The 12,034-nt window shown below is 41.6% G+C and overlaps 1 protein-coding gene across 17 annotated transcripts in view; it reads left to right on the top strand.

The window, feature by feature from the left end:
• NF1 (neurofibromin 1) overlaps nucleotides 1-12,034 on the top strand; it is a 278,753-nt gene that overhangs the window by 31,646 nt on the left and 235,073 nt on the right. For 10 of the 17 annotated variants that reach the window (XM_055101325.2, XM_055101320.2, XM_055101322.2 and 7 more), the window contains exon 2: nucleotides 1,578-1,768. The exons of the other annotated variants lie outside the window; for them this stretch is intronic. In XM_055101325.2, coding sequence (XP_054957300.1) covers nucleotides 1,578-1,768 — 191 coding nt within the window. The remainder of the gene's footprint in view (nucleotides 1-1,577; nucleotides 1,769-12,034) is intronic. 17 annotated transcript variants of the gene reach the window in all.

The following is a 12,034-nucleotide window of genomic DNA, read 5'->3' as shown; positions in this document are numbered from 1 at the left end:
TCCTCCCACCTCAGCCTCTTGAGTAGCTGGGACTACAGGTACGCGCCACTGTGCCTGGCTAATTTTTGTATTTTTTGTGGAGATGGGGTTTTGCCATGTTCCCCAGGCTGGTCTTGAATTCGTGAGCTCCAGTGATCTACCCACCTCAGCCTCCCAAAGTGTTGAGATTGTAGATTTGAGCCACAGTGCCTGGCCTAGATCTAATTCTAGATTTGTGTTGCAAATATCTTTTCCAATTTATGATTGGATTAAAAAAAACTTCGGTGATTGAAATTCTTGATCTTACTGCAGCTGAATTTATCAGTCTTCTATGATTTATGTTTTAAAATTTTTTTGTGTCATATCATTAAGATAATTCTCTATTTTCTAAAAATTGTTTGCTTTTCACTTTTACATTGAAGTCTCTAATCCACATGGAAAGACTTTTTTTGTAAGGATCCACTTTTATTTTTTTGCCATATGATAACAGATAACTGATTGTTCCAGCCTATTTATTGAGTAGTGCATTTTTTCTCCTGTGATCTCAGTGCTTGCTTGGGTTTATATTAAGTGTCAGTATATGCACAGGCTCAGTTTCTAGACTCTCAGTTCGGCTCTCTCCTCTAGTGCCAGTAATCCACTTGATTATTTGTCCTGATTGTGGTTGCTTTATAATAATTCTTAGTATAAAGTATGGCAGGTCCCCAAAAGACTTATAATAATGCCTTTCCATATTGGTTTTACAGTCAGTTTATTGATTTCCACAAAAAATGATACTGGGATTTTGAATGGTATTGCATTGAGTCTTTGGATCAAGTTGGGAAGAATTGATTGACATTGTTATGATATTGAGGCTTCCTATTTAAGAACATAATATGACTTTCTATTTATTTTATGTTTTAAAAAATCATTCCAGTTAAGTTTTATAATTTTCTCCTTATATAAAGAACTTCTACATAAAATGTCAGTTTTTCCTAGAATATTTTTATTATTTATACATGATATTTAAAAATTTATATTTTCTGATTGTATATAGAAATGAAATTAACTTATATTTTGTCTTTATACTTTTTTTTTTTTAAATTTAAAGAAACGGGGTTTTGCTATGTTGCCCAGGCTGGTCTTAAACTCTTGGCCTCAGGTGATCCTCTAGTCTCAGCCTCCCAAAGTGCTAGGATTACAGGTGTGAGCCACCACATCTGGCCTGTTTTTGTGCTTTTATTGACATATCTAGATTCTTTGGGGTTATCTATGTAGACAGTGGATGATCTACAAATAGTTGTAGCTTTGTTTCTTTATCTTCAATCTTTTTTTTTTCTCTGTGCATCTGTTGAGGGCTTTTAATGTTGAATAGGGGAGATGACATTGGGAAGCTATGTGTTGTTTTTAATTAATTTTTTTTTTGTACATTGACCTCTTCTGTACCTTGCACTTCTGTTTTGTTTTGTTTTTGGAATGCAGTGGCACAATCACAGTTCACTGCAGCCTTGATCACCTGGGCTCAAGCCATCATCCCACCTCAGCCTCCCGAGTAGCTGGGACCACAGGTGTGTGCCACCATGCCTGGCTGATTTTTGTATTTTTTTTTTTTTTTTTAGAGATGGGGTTTCATCCTGTTGGCCAGGCTGGTCTCAAATTCCTGAGCTCAAGTGATCCACCTGCCTCGACCTCCCAAAGTGTTAGGATTATAGGTGTGAGCCACTGCACCCAGCCCCAGGGTTGTTGCTTCTTTATTGAGCTTGTCACTCAGTGCCTTTTAACTGGGGCATTTAGCCCGTTTACATTCAAGGTTAGTATTGATATGTGTGGATCTAATTGTGTCATCATGTTGTTAGCTGGTTATTATGCTGACTTGTTTGCATGGTTGCTTTGTAGTGTCACTGGTTATGTACTTAAGTGTGTTTTTTTTAGTGTCTGATAATGTTCTTTCCTTTCCATATTTAGTGCTGCTTTCAGGAGCTCTCGTAAGGTAGGTCTGGTACTAACGAATTCCCTCAGCATTTGCTTGCCTGAAAAGGATCTTATTTTTCCTTTGCTTATGTAGCTTAGTTTGGCCCAATATGAAATTCTGGGTTGGAATTTCTTATCTTTAAGAATGTTGTGGCTGGGTGCTGTGGCTCACACCTGTAATCCCAGCACTTTGGGAGGCCGAGGCGGGCAGATCATGAGGTCAGGAGATCGAGACCATCCTGGCTAACACGGTGAAACCCTGTCTCTACTAAAAATACAAAAAATTAGCCAAGCATGGTGGCGGGCGCCTGTAGTCCCAGCTACTCGGGAGCCTGAGGCAGGAGAATGGCGTAAGTAAACCCGGGAGGTGGAGCTTGCAGTGAGCCTAGATCGCGCCACTGCACTCCAGCCTGGGTGACAAGAGTGAGACTCCGTCTCAAAAAAAAAAAAAAAGGAATGTTGAATATAGACCTCCAATCTCTTCTGACTTGTATAGTTTCTACTGAGAGGTCCATTGTTAGTCTGATGGGGCTTTCCTTTATAGGTGACATGTCCTTTCTCTCTAGCCAACTTTAACATTTTTTTCTTTCATTTCTACCTTGAAGAATCTGATGATTCTGTTTTTTGGAGATGATCTTTTTGTGAAATATTTTGTGGGAGTTCTCTTTATTTCCTGAATTTGAATGTTGACTTCTCTAGCTAGGTTGGGGAAGTTCTCATGAATGATATCCTGAAATATGTTTTCCAAGTTGCTGCCTTTCTCCCCATATCTTTCAGGGATACCAATGAATCATATATTTAGTCTCTTTATATAATTTCATATTTCTTGGGGGTTTTGTTTGTTCCTTTTCATTCTTTTGTCTTTATTCTTGTCTGTCTGCTTATTTCAGAAAGCCAATCTTCAAGCGCTGAGATTCTTTTCTCAGCTTGGTCTGTTCTACTGTTAATACTTGCGATTGCATTATGAAATTTTTTTTTTTTTTTTTGAGACAGAGTAGTGACACGATCTCAGCTCACTGCAACCTCTGCTTCCTGGGTTCAAGCGATTCTCCTGCCTCAGCCTCCTGAGTTGCTGGGATTGCAGGTGCCTGCCACTACACCCATCTGATTTTTTGTATTTTTCGTAGAGACGGGGTTTCACCATGTTGACCAGGCTGGTCTTGAACCCCTGACCTCATGATTCGCCTGTCTTGGCCTCCCAAAGTGTTGAGATTACAGGTGTGAGCCACTGCGCCCGGCCAGGAAATTCTTATAGAGTGTTTTTTAGCTGTATGAGGTCGTTTATATTCTTTTCTATACTGGCTATTTTGTCTGTCAGCTCTGTATCGTTTTATTGTGGGTAGCTTCCTTACATTGGGTTTCAACATTCTCCTGAATCTCAATGATTTTCATTCCTATCCATATTCTGAATTCTGTTTCTGTCATTTCAACCATCTCAGTCCAGTTCAGAACCCTTGCCGGAGAGCTAGTGCAGTCGTTTGTTTTAGAGGAAAGAAGATGCTCTGGCTTTTTGAGTCATCAGAGTTCTTGTGTTGGTGCTTTGTCATCTTTGTGGGCTGATGTTCCTTCAGTCTTTGAAGTTGCTGGGTTTTTTTTTTTTTAAATCCTATATGATGACCTTGGATGTTTGTGGTACAAGGTGGGTTCAGTTAACTGGCTTCATTACTGGAGGGGCCAGGGCTCATCTCAGGACTCCCGGAGTACATGGGTCCTCCAACTCTGGGGGACTGGCCTTGGGCCCCAGCTTTGTTCTCTGGTTCTTTAAGGTTAGGAACCTGCTGCACTGGAGGGGCCGAGGTGCTCCTGGACCTCTGGTCACAATACTCCCGTGGGTTGTGCCAGCCAAAGTGTAGGGGGTGGCAGTGGAATCAATTCTTGTTCGCATGTGCCAGTAGCAGTGGCAGCAAGGCCACAGGGTGCTGGCCTCCATGTGGGCATTGGCAGCAACAGTGGCAGTAAGGCCAGGGCGGGGGGCTGCTGGTACACATGCACTGGTGGTGGTGTTAGCACAGGGGAAGGGTGCTGGTGGGTGCAGGACTGGGTGTGCCCTCTGTGCACGTTCATGCTGGCTTCAGTGGCCGGTAAGGGGTGGGGGTGGGTCCTCTGTTTTCTCTGCCTAGTTTCATGTTGGTGCAGGGGCTCAGTGCTGGTGGGGATGGCACTGGTGGGCTCTGTACCTGCCAGTGCTCCCTTGACAATGGCCATGGAGGGATAGGCAGGGTGTACTCACGCTGGCTGCAGTGGCATGGGAGGGTGCTTGCACGCATGTGTGCTGGCAGGGAAGGGAAAACAAGGTACACCTGTGCACACGTGTGGGCAAAGCATTTGGGGGGTGGCCATGGGCGAGTGCCTGCAGGCAAAGCAGCATGGAGCAGCCTTCGGTGGGAGGAGGGTATTGGCAGGCTCGTGCTTTTCCACGGGGATCACTGTGGTTGCAGCACTCTGCCTGTCAGCACCTTGTCAGTGCAGGAGCTGGTATGTGGCCCCCCCTGGCAGTACTGCAAGCATCCTGGCCAGGCTGGAGCCCCATGAGAGACCAGCAGACTGAGGGTACTCAGGTCACACCACCCCCACCTTATGGGCAAGACTGCCCTGCAGAGTTCAGGTCTGGCAGTTCCTCTAGGGCTAAAGTCTCCTATGGGAGCAAGTCGAGCCTTGGGGGATGGGCACTCCTGGCCCTGTTGCACTACAGATGCTCCAGCACCAAAACCTCTGAGCTCTGCCCTGGCTGGAGTTCTGCCCCTACCACTTCTCTAAGCAGCTTTCCCTGCCAGCTCAAGTGTCCTTGGTGGTTGAGGGGTCTCCCTGTGGTGGAGGAGTCTCCTTCTGCAGGGATTCCAGAGTCCCCTGGTGAGAGTGGGTTGCTGCTTCCCTGTTCAACTCAACTGCCTCTTCAGGAGTCACTGGGGGCCAGGAAAAAGTCCCGGTGCGTGGTAGCCCTGTGCAGGGTTCCTTACTTCTTCCCTCGTCAGTTCAGCATCTGTGTCTTCCCTCTGTCAGCACTCAGTGCTTTCCCTCTGAAGATCTGCTAAGAGTGTGCCAGTCATCCTGATCCTCTGGGAGATGTTCCTACTGGCTGCAGCTAGTTGGCCATCTTGGAGCCCCCTCCCTGTGGCTTTTCATGATTTCTAATAATTACATTGATGTTACATTCTGTGGGCTGTTCTTATTGAAATGTATAAATTTAACAAATCAGTTGTTGGTGTAAACTTGCTGATATTTTGTTTAGGATGTTTGTATCTATGAGTAAGATTGGTTTGTAATTTTCTTATATAGCTGTTGTCTGGATTTCATATCAAGGTGATTCTAGCCTTATAAAATCAATTGGGGAGTTTATATAATCTATTTAATCTCTGTGTTAATTGAAGTTGTGTCTAATATTTCACCCCTAATGTTTATTTCTTTATTTTTTCATGTTTTTTTTTTTCTGTTTGTGTATTTCGTTTTTATTTTTTTGAGACAGGGTCTTACTCTGTCATCCAGACTGGAGTGCAGTGGTGTGATCACTGTTCACTGCAGCCTTAACCTCCTGGGCTCAAGCAGTCCTCCCACCTTAGCCTCTCAAGTAGCTGGGACTACAGGCGCATGTCACCATCCCTAGCTAATTTTTAAATTTTTTTTGTAGAGACGGGGTCTCACCTTGTTGCCCAGGCTGGTCTTGAACTCATGGGCTCAAATGATCTTCTTTCTTGGCTTCCAAAAGTGCTAGGATTACAGGCGTGAGCCACTGTGGCTGGCCTCAGTGTATTTTTAAAGACTCATTTCTAGGCCAGACTTGGTGGGTCATGCCTGTAATCCCAGCACTTTGCGAGGCTGAGGTAGATGGATCACTTGAAGTCGAGCGTTTGAGACCATCCTGACCAACATAGTGACACCGTTTCTACTAAAAATACAAAAACTAGCTGGGTGTGGTGGCAGACGCCTGTAATCCCAGCTACTCAGGAGGCCGAGGCAGGAGAATCGCTTGAACCCAGGAGGAGGAGGTTGCAGTGAGTGGAGATCATGCCGCTGCATTCCAGCCTGGGCCACAGAGCAAGACTTCATCTCAAAAAAATAAAAAGACTCATTTCTTAGCTTTTTAAACTTTGTTTTCTGTTTTGTTAATTTTGTTGTTACATTTTCTTTCCTTGGGTTTATTCTGCTATGCATTTTTCCCCTAACTTTTTAATGTTACTTATTTGTTTATTTTTTGAGACGGAGTTTCACTCTTGTCGCCCAGGCTGGAATACAGTGGCGTGATCTCAGCTCACTGCAACATTTGCCTCCCGAGTTCAAGTGAGTCTCCTGCCTCAGCCACCCAAGTAGCTGGGATTACAGGCGCTCGCCACCATGCCCGGCTAATTTTTGTATTTTTAGTAGAGATGGGATTTCACGATTTTGGCCAGGCTGGTCTTGAACTCCTGACCTCAGGTGATCCACCTGCTTCGGCCTCCCAAAGTGCTGGGATTACAGGCATGAACCACCGTGCCTGGCCTTAATCTTATGTTTAAGTGTGGAAAAATGTACATAACATAAACGTTACCTTCTTAACTGTTCCTAAGTGTAGTTCAGTAGTATTAAGTACATTCACCTTGTTGTGTAACCAATCTACAGAACTCCCTTCATCTCAAAAAACTGAAACCCTTTACTCATTAAACTAGAACTTCCCATTCCTCCATGTTCCCAGCCACTGGAAACCACCATTCTACTTTCTGTTTCTATGAATTTGACTACCCTGGATACCTCAAATAAGTGGCGTCATACAGTATTTGTCTTTTTATAACTGGCTTGTTTCCGTTAGTGTAATGTCTTCAAGGTTAATCCACATTGCAGCATATGTCAGAATTTCCTTCCTTTTAAAGGCTGAATAATATTCTGTTATTTGGGTAAACCACATTTTCTTTATCCATTCAGGACATTTGGGTTACTTTCACCTTTTGGTTATTGTAAATAATGCTGCCGTGAACATGGGTGTGCAGATACCACTTCAAGACCCTGCTTTCAGTTCTTTTGCATATGTACCTAGAAGTAGGGTTGCTGGATCATATGGTAATTCTATATGTAATATGTTGAGGAACTGTTTTACTGTTTTCCATAGGTATATGCACTATTTTACTTTCCCATCAGTAGTGCACAAGGGTTCCAATTTCTCCATATCCTCATTTACGTTTGTTATTTTGTGTCTTTTTTTTTATTTTTTTGAGACAGAGTCTCACTCTGTTGCCCAGGCTTGAATGCAGTAGTGTGATCTGGGCTCACCGCAACCTCCGCCTCCCGGGTTCAAGCGATTCTGCTGCCTTGGCCTCCCTAGTAGCTGGGACTACTGGCACCTGCCACCATGTCTGGCTAATTTTTGTATTTTTAGTAGAGATGGGGTTTCGCCATGTTGGCCAGGCTGGTCTTGAACTCCTGACCTCAAGTGATCTGCCTGCCTCGGCCTCCCAAAATGTTGGGATTACAGGCATGAGCCACTGCGTCTGGCCTTATTTCATGTCTCTTTTTGATAGTAGCCATCCTAATGAGTGTTAGGTGGTTTTATGACTTTTTGGGTTTTTTTAATAGAGGTTTTTGCTCTGTCATGCAGACTAGAGTACAGTATCATGAGCATAGCTCACTGCATCTTCGAACTCTTGGACTCTAGCAATCTTCCTGCCTTAGCCTACCCAAAGTGCTGGGATTATAAGTGGAAGCCACTGTACCTAGCACGTTTTCTGACTTCTAGAGTTATATTTAAGCTCATCAGTTTTGAATATTTCATTTGATTGTAAGTATTCAAAGTTATAAATTTATTAAATGCTGCTTTAATTGTATCCTACAAGTTTCAATAATTGGCTTTTTATTTTTCAATTCCATATTTCCATATAATGTTTTCAATTATGATTTCTCCTTTCACCTAGAGTGTTTCATATGAATATGAAACATGTTATGGTTTATATGTTACCAGTAATTTCAAATTTGAACTTAGCTTTATGACCTTGAACATATTTATTAGTTATTTATTGTTATGTTATAAATTATTCCCAAATGTAGCCGTTTTGTACAACAAACATTTATTATCACATAAAGTTTCTGTCCATCTGAAATCCATTAGTGGCTGAACTGAGTGTTTCTGGCTCAGAGTCTTTCATGAAGCTGCAGTGACAGTCTTGGCTGGGTCTGTAGTAATCTGAAGGCTTGACTGGGGGTAGAGCATTTGCTTCCAAGTAAATTCACTTACATAGCTTTTGGCAGGAGGCCTCAGTTCTTTGCTGGCCATTTGTAAGAGGTCTCAGTTCCTTTCTACTTGGGCTTCTCCATCTGGCTGCTTGTAATGTGGCAGCTGACGTCTCCCAGAGTGAGTGATCTGAGAGAATCAAAAGCCACATTCTTTCATGATCCTTAGAAGTTACATACCTTCCTGCTTGCCGTATAATATTGGTTATGCAGAACAACCCGAATACCAGATGAGAGAGGATGACACACGGGTGTGGATATCAGAATGTAGGAATACTTGCAGACCATCTTGGAGTCTGGCTACCATAAGCATACAGTCCATTTTTATAAAGTTTTCATGTCTTCTTGAAAATGATATGTAGTCCCAAGTTCTTGAGTGTGATTTTTACATAGGAGTTTGATCAAGTTTATTAAGCAGTTCAACTCTTCTAAATTCTGATTCTTTTTTGTCTGCTAGATCTTACTACTGAGAAAGTTAAGTTAGGAAATCTTTCACTGAATTAGTATGTTTATGCTTTTTTCTTGCAGATGTGTCAGTTTTGTGTGTGTGTTATTAGGTGCATAGAGGCTTACAATATCTTACAGTTGATTTGAGTCCTGTATCATCATGTAGTGCCCCTCTTGATCTCTAGTCCTTTTTATCTTAGTCCACTCCAGTTTTCTCTTGTTTCTATTTGCCTGATAGATCTTTTTCCATTTCTTAACTATCAATATTTCTGTGCCTGTATGCTTTATGTTTGTCTCTTATAAACAGTTCATGGGAAACCAGTCTGATGGTTTTTTTTTCTTCTGACTGGAGAGTTTAGTTCATTTACATTCATTGTGATGACTGACATCTTTGGATTCCTTTCTGCCATTTTCTTTTTAAAATTTAATCTAATTATTATTATTTTTTTGAAACAGGGTTCTTTCTCTGTTGCCCTAACTTGAGTCCAGTGGTGTGATCATGGCTCACTGCAACCTCTGTCTCCTGGGCTCAAGTGATCCTCCCAGCTCAGCCTCCTAAGTAGCTGGAACTATAGGCATGTGCCATCTTGTCTAGATAATTAAAAAACATTTTTTTTTTTTGTAGGGACAGCATCTTACTGTGTTTCCCAGGGGTTAGTCTTGAACTCCTGAGCTCAAGCGATCCACCTGCCTCAGCTTCCCAAAGTGTTGTGATTACAGGTGTGAACCACCACACCCAGCTCTGCCATTTTCTTATGTGCCTTTTATTCAACTGTTTCATTTTTTTACCCCTTGAGTCTCAGAATTTACCTCTGGGTTCATTTTACTTCTGCTTGAAGCATATTCTTTAGAATTTCTTTTGATGAGGGTCTGTTGCAGTAATTGCTCTTACTTTCCTTTCTTTGAAAATACAGGGCCAGCGCGGTGGCTCACGCCTGTAATCCCAACACTTTGGGAGGCCGAGGCGGGCGGATCACAAGGTCAGGAGATCAAGACCATCCTGGCTAACACGGTGAAACCCCTATCTCTACTAAAAATACAAAAAATAGCCAGGCGTGGTGGTGGGCGTCTGTAGTCCCAGCTACTCAGTAGGTTGAGGCAGGAGAATGGCGTGAACCCGGGAGGCGGAGGTTGCAGTGGGCTGAGATTGTGCCACTGCACTCCAGCCTGGGTGAAAGAGCAAGACTCTGTCTCAAAAAAAAAAAAAAAAAAAAAGGAAAGAAAATACAGTAGTCTCCCCGCGCCCCCCCCAACCACTTATCAGCAGTTTTGCTTTCCATGGTTTGTTGCCCACAGTCAACTGCAGTCTGAAAATGTTAAATGGAAAATTCCAGAAATAAACAATTCATAAGTTTAAAATTGCATGCTGTTTTGAGTAGTGTGATGAAATCTCACACAGTCCTGCTTCGTCTTACTTGGGATGCGAATCATCCCTTTGTCCAGTGTATCCACACTTGTGTATGGTACCTGCCTGTTAGTCACTTAGTAGCCATCTCATTTATCAGATTGACTGTCATGATATTGTAGTGCTGTGTTCAATTAACCCTTATTTTATATAGTAATGGCCCCAAGGAGGAGGAGCAGTGACGCTGGCATATTGTTATAATTGTTCTTTTTTTAAAATTAGTTATTATTGTCGATCTCTTACTGTGTCTTATAAATTAAACTTTTTTTTAGGCATCTATGTGTAGGAAAAAACATAGTATATATATAGGGTTCAGTACTATCCCTGGATTCAGGCATCCACTGGGGCTCTTGGAACTTATGCCCCATGGATAAGGGGAGACTACTGTATCTTTATTTCTCCCTTATTCTTGACTGATAGTTTTGCTGGATATATAGAATTCTGGACAGTTATGTTTCCCTCAGTATGTTAAAGATACTATTTCACTATCTGTCTGCTATCATAGCCATTGAGAATTCAGTTGACATAATTGCCTTTATTTTATAGGTGATATTTTCTCTGCAGTTGTTTTTTTAGGTCTCCTTTTTGTTGTTTGTTCTGTAGTTTCACCAAAATGTTTGTAGGTATATGGATCTCTATTCTGCTTTGAGTTTTTGGACTTCTTGGGACTGACATTTGTTGTTGTCTAACAGTTCTAAAAAGCCATTACCTTCTCAAATATTGTTTCTTTTCTGTATTTCTATTAGTTTTCTTCTGGAACTACAATTAGATGTATGTAATATTGTTTGAGGCTGAGCCAAGTGGTGTACTGTGATTAAGTTTACTTTCTGGTACAACTTTTTGTGTCTCCTAAATGTAATGTCTCATTTAGCCTCATTTTTTTCATTTGCTTCAGTTTTTATGTAGCTATTGTTATTTCTTTACATCATTAACACGTTCTCAGTACAGTTTTTCACATAGGGTCAAACCTGTTAATCTGTTCAGTGTGACCATTTTCCTTGAGGATTTCCTCCCATGCTAGTGTTTAGAATTGGCTGCTTGCTATGCCAGGTGTGCAGCTATCATCCTGTGTTCTCCCTTCAGCATCATTTTGGAAATTCCTATTGCTTGTCTCCTGTGTTGATTTCCTTGTTTTGTGGGTCTCATTCATTTACAACACACCTTCCACTAGCTTGCTGGAAAAAAAAAAAAGTACAAAGGAGATAAATTTTGAGATCTTGAATGTTTGAGAATGTCTTTATTCTACCTTTTTTGAAAAAAAAATTGATAATTTGTCTAGGTCTTAAGTTCTAATATGAAATAATTTTTTTTCTCAGAATTTGGAAAGAATTTCTCCATTGCCTTTTAGTTTATCACTGAGATTATTGCTAACCCCAATGCCATTCTGGTTTCTGTTATGTTGTCATCAATCTGTTTATTTTTTCTTTTCTAGAATCCTTGGAATTTTTTTTTATTTGTCCTTGCTGTTCTGCAGTTCAATAATAACATGTTGGGATACCAAATGGGTCTTACTTAGTTTAGAGACTCTTCAAGTCTGGAAAACTTCTTGTATTATTCTCTGGCAACGTCTTCCTATCTTATTTATTAATTTTTTTCTTTTTTTCACATGTTGGAATTGATTACTCATATAATGTTTTACATTTTTTTCTTTCATGGTCTTTCTTTTGTTCTTTTTTTGTAGAAAATATCTTGACTTTATCTTCCAACTCTTTAATGTTTTCTTTCTTTCTTTCTTTCTTTTTTCTTGAGACAGAGTCTGGCTCTGTCGCCCAGGCTGGAGTGCAATGGCACGATCTCAGCACTCTGCAACCTCCACCTCCCGGGTTCAAGTGATTCTCCTGCCTCAGCCTCCTGAGTAGCTAGGATTACAGGTGCCTACCACCACACCTGGCTAATTTTTGTATTTTTAGTAGAGACAAAGTTTCACTATGTTGGCCAGGCTGGTCTCGAACTCCTGACCTCAGGTGATCCACCCACCTGGGCTTCTCAAAGTGCTGAGATTATAGGTGTGAGCCACTGCACCTGGCCTGCTCTCTTTATTTTAAAAATAGCATTCTTTAG

The sequence above is a fragment of the Pan paniscus genome, chromosome 19 (genome assembly GCF_029289425.2).
Source record: "Pan paniscus chromosome 19, NHGRI_mPanPan1-v2.0_pri, whole genome shotgun sequence".
NCBI classification, from domain to species: domain Eukaryota; kingdom Metazoa; phylum Chordata; class Mammalia; order Primates; family Hominidae; genus Pan; species Pan paniscus.
Note: the sequence above shows the minus strand (reverse complement) of the source record. Positions and strands in the feature narration are given on the sequence as shown.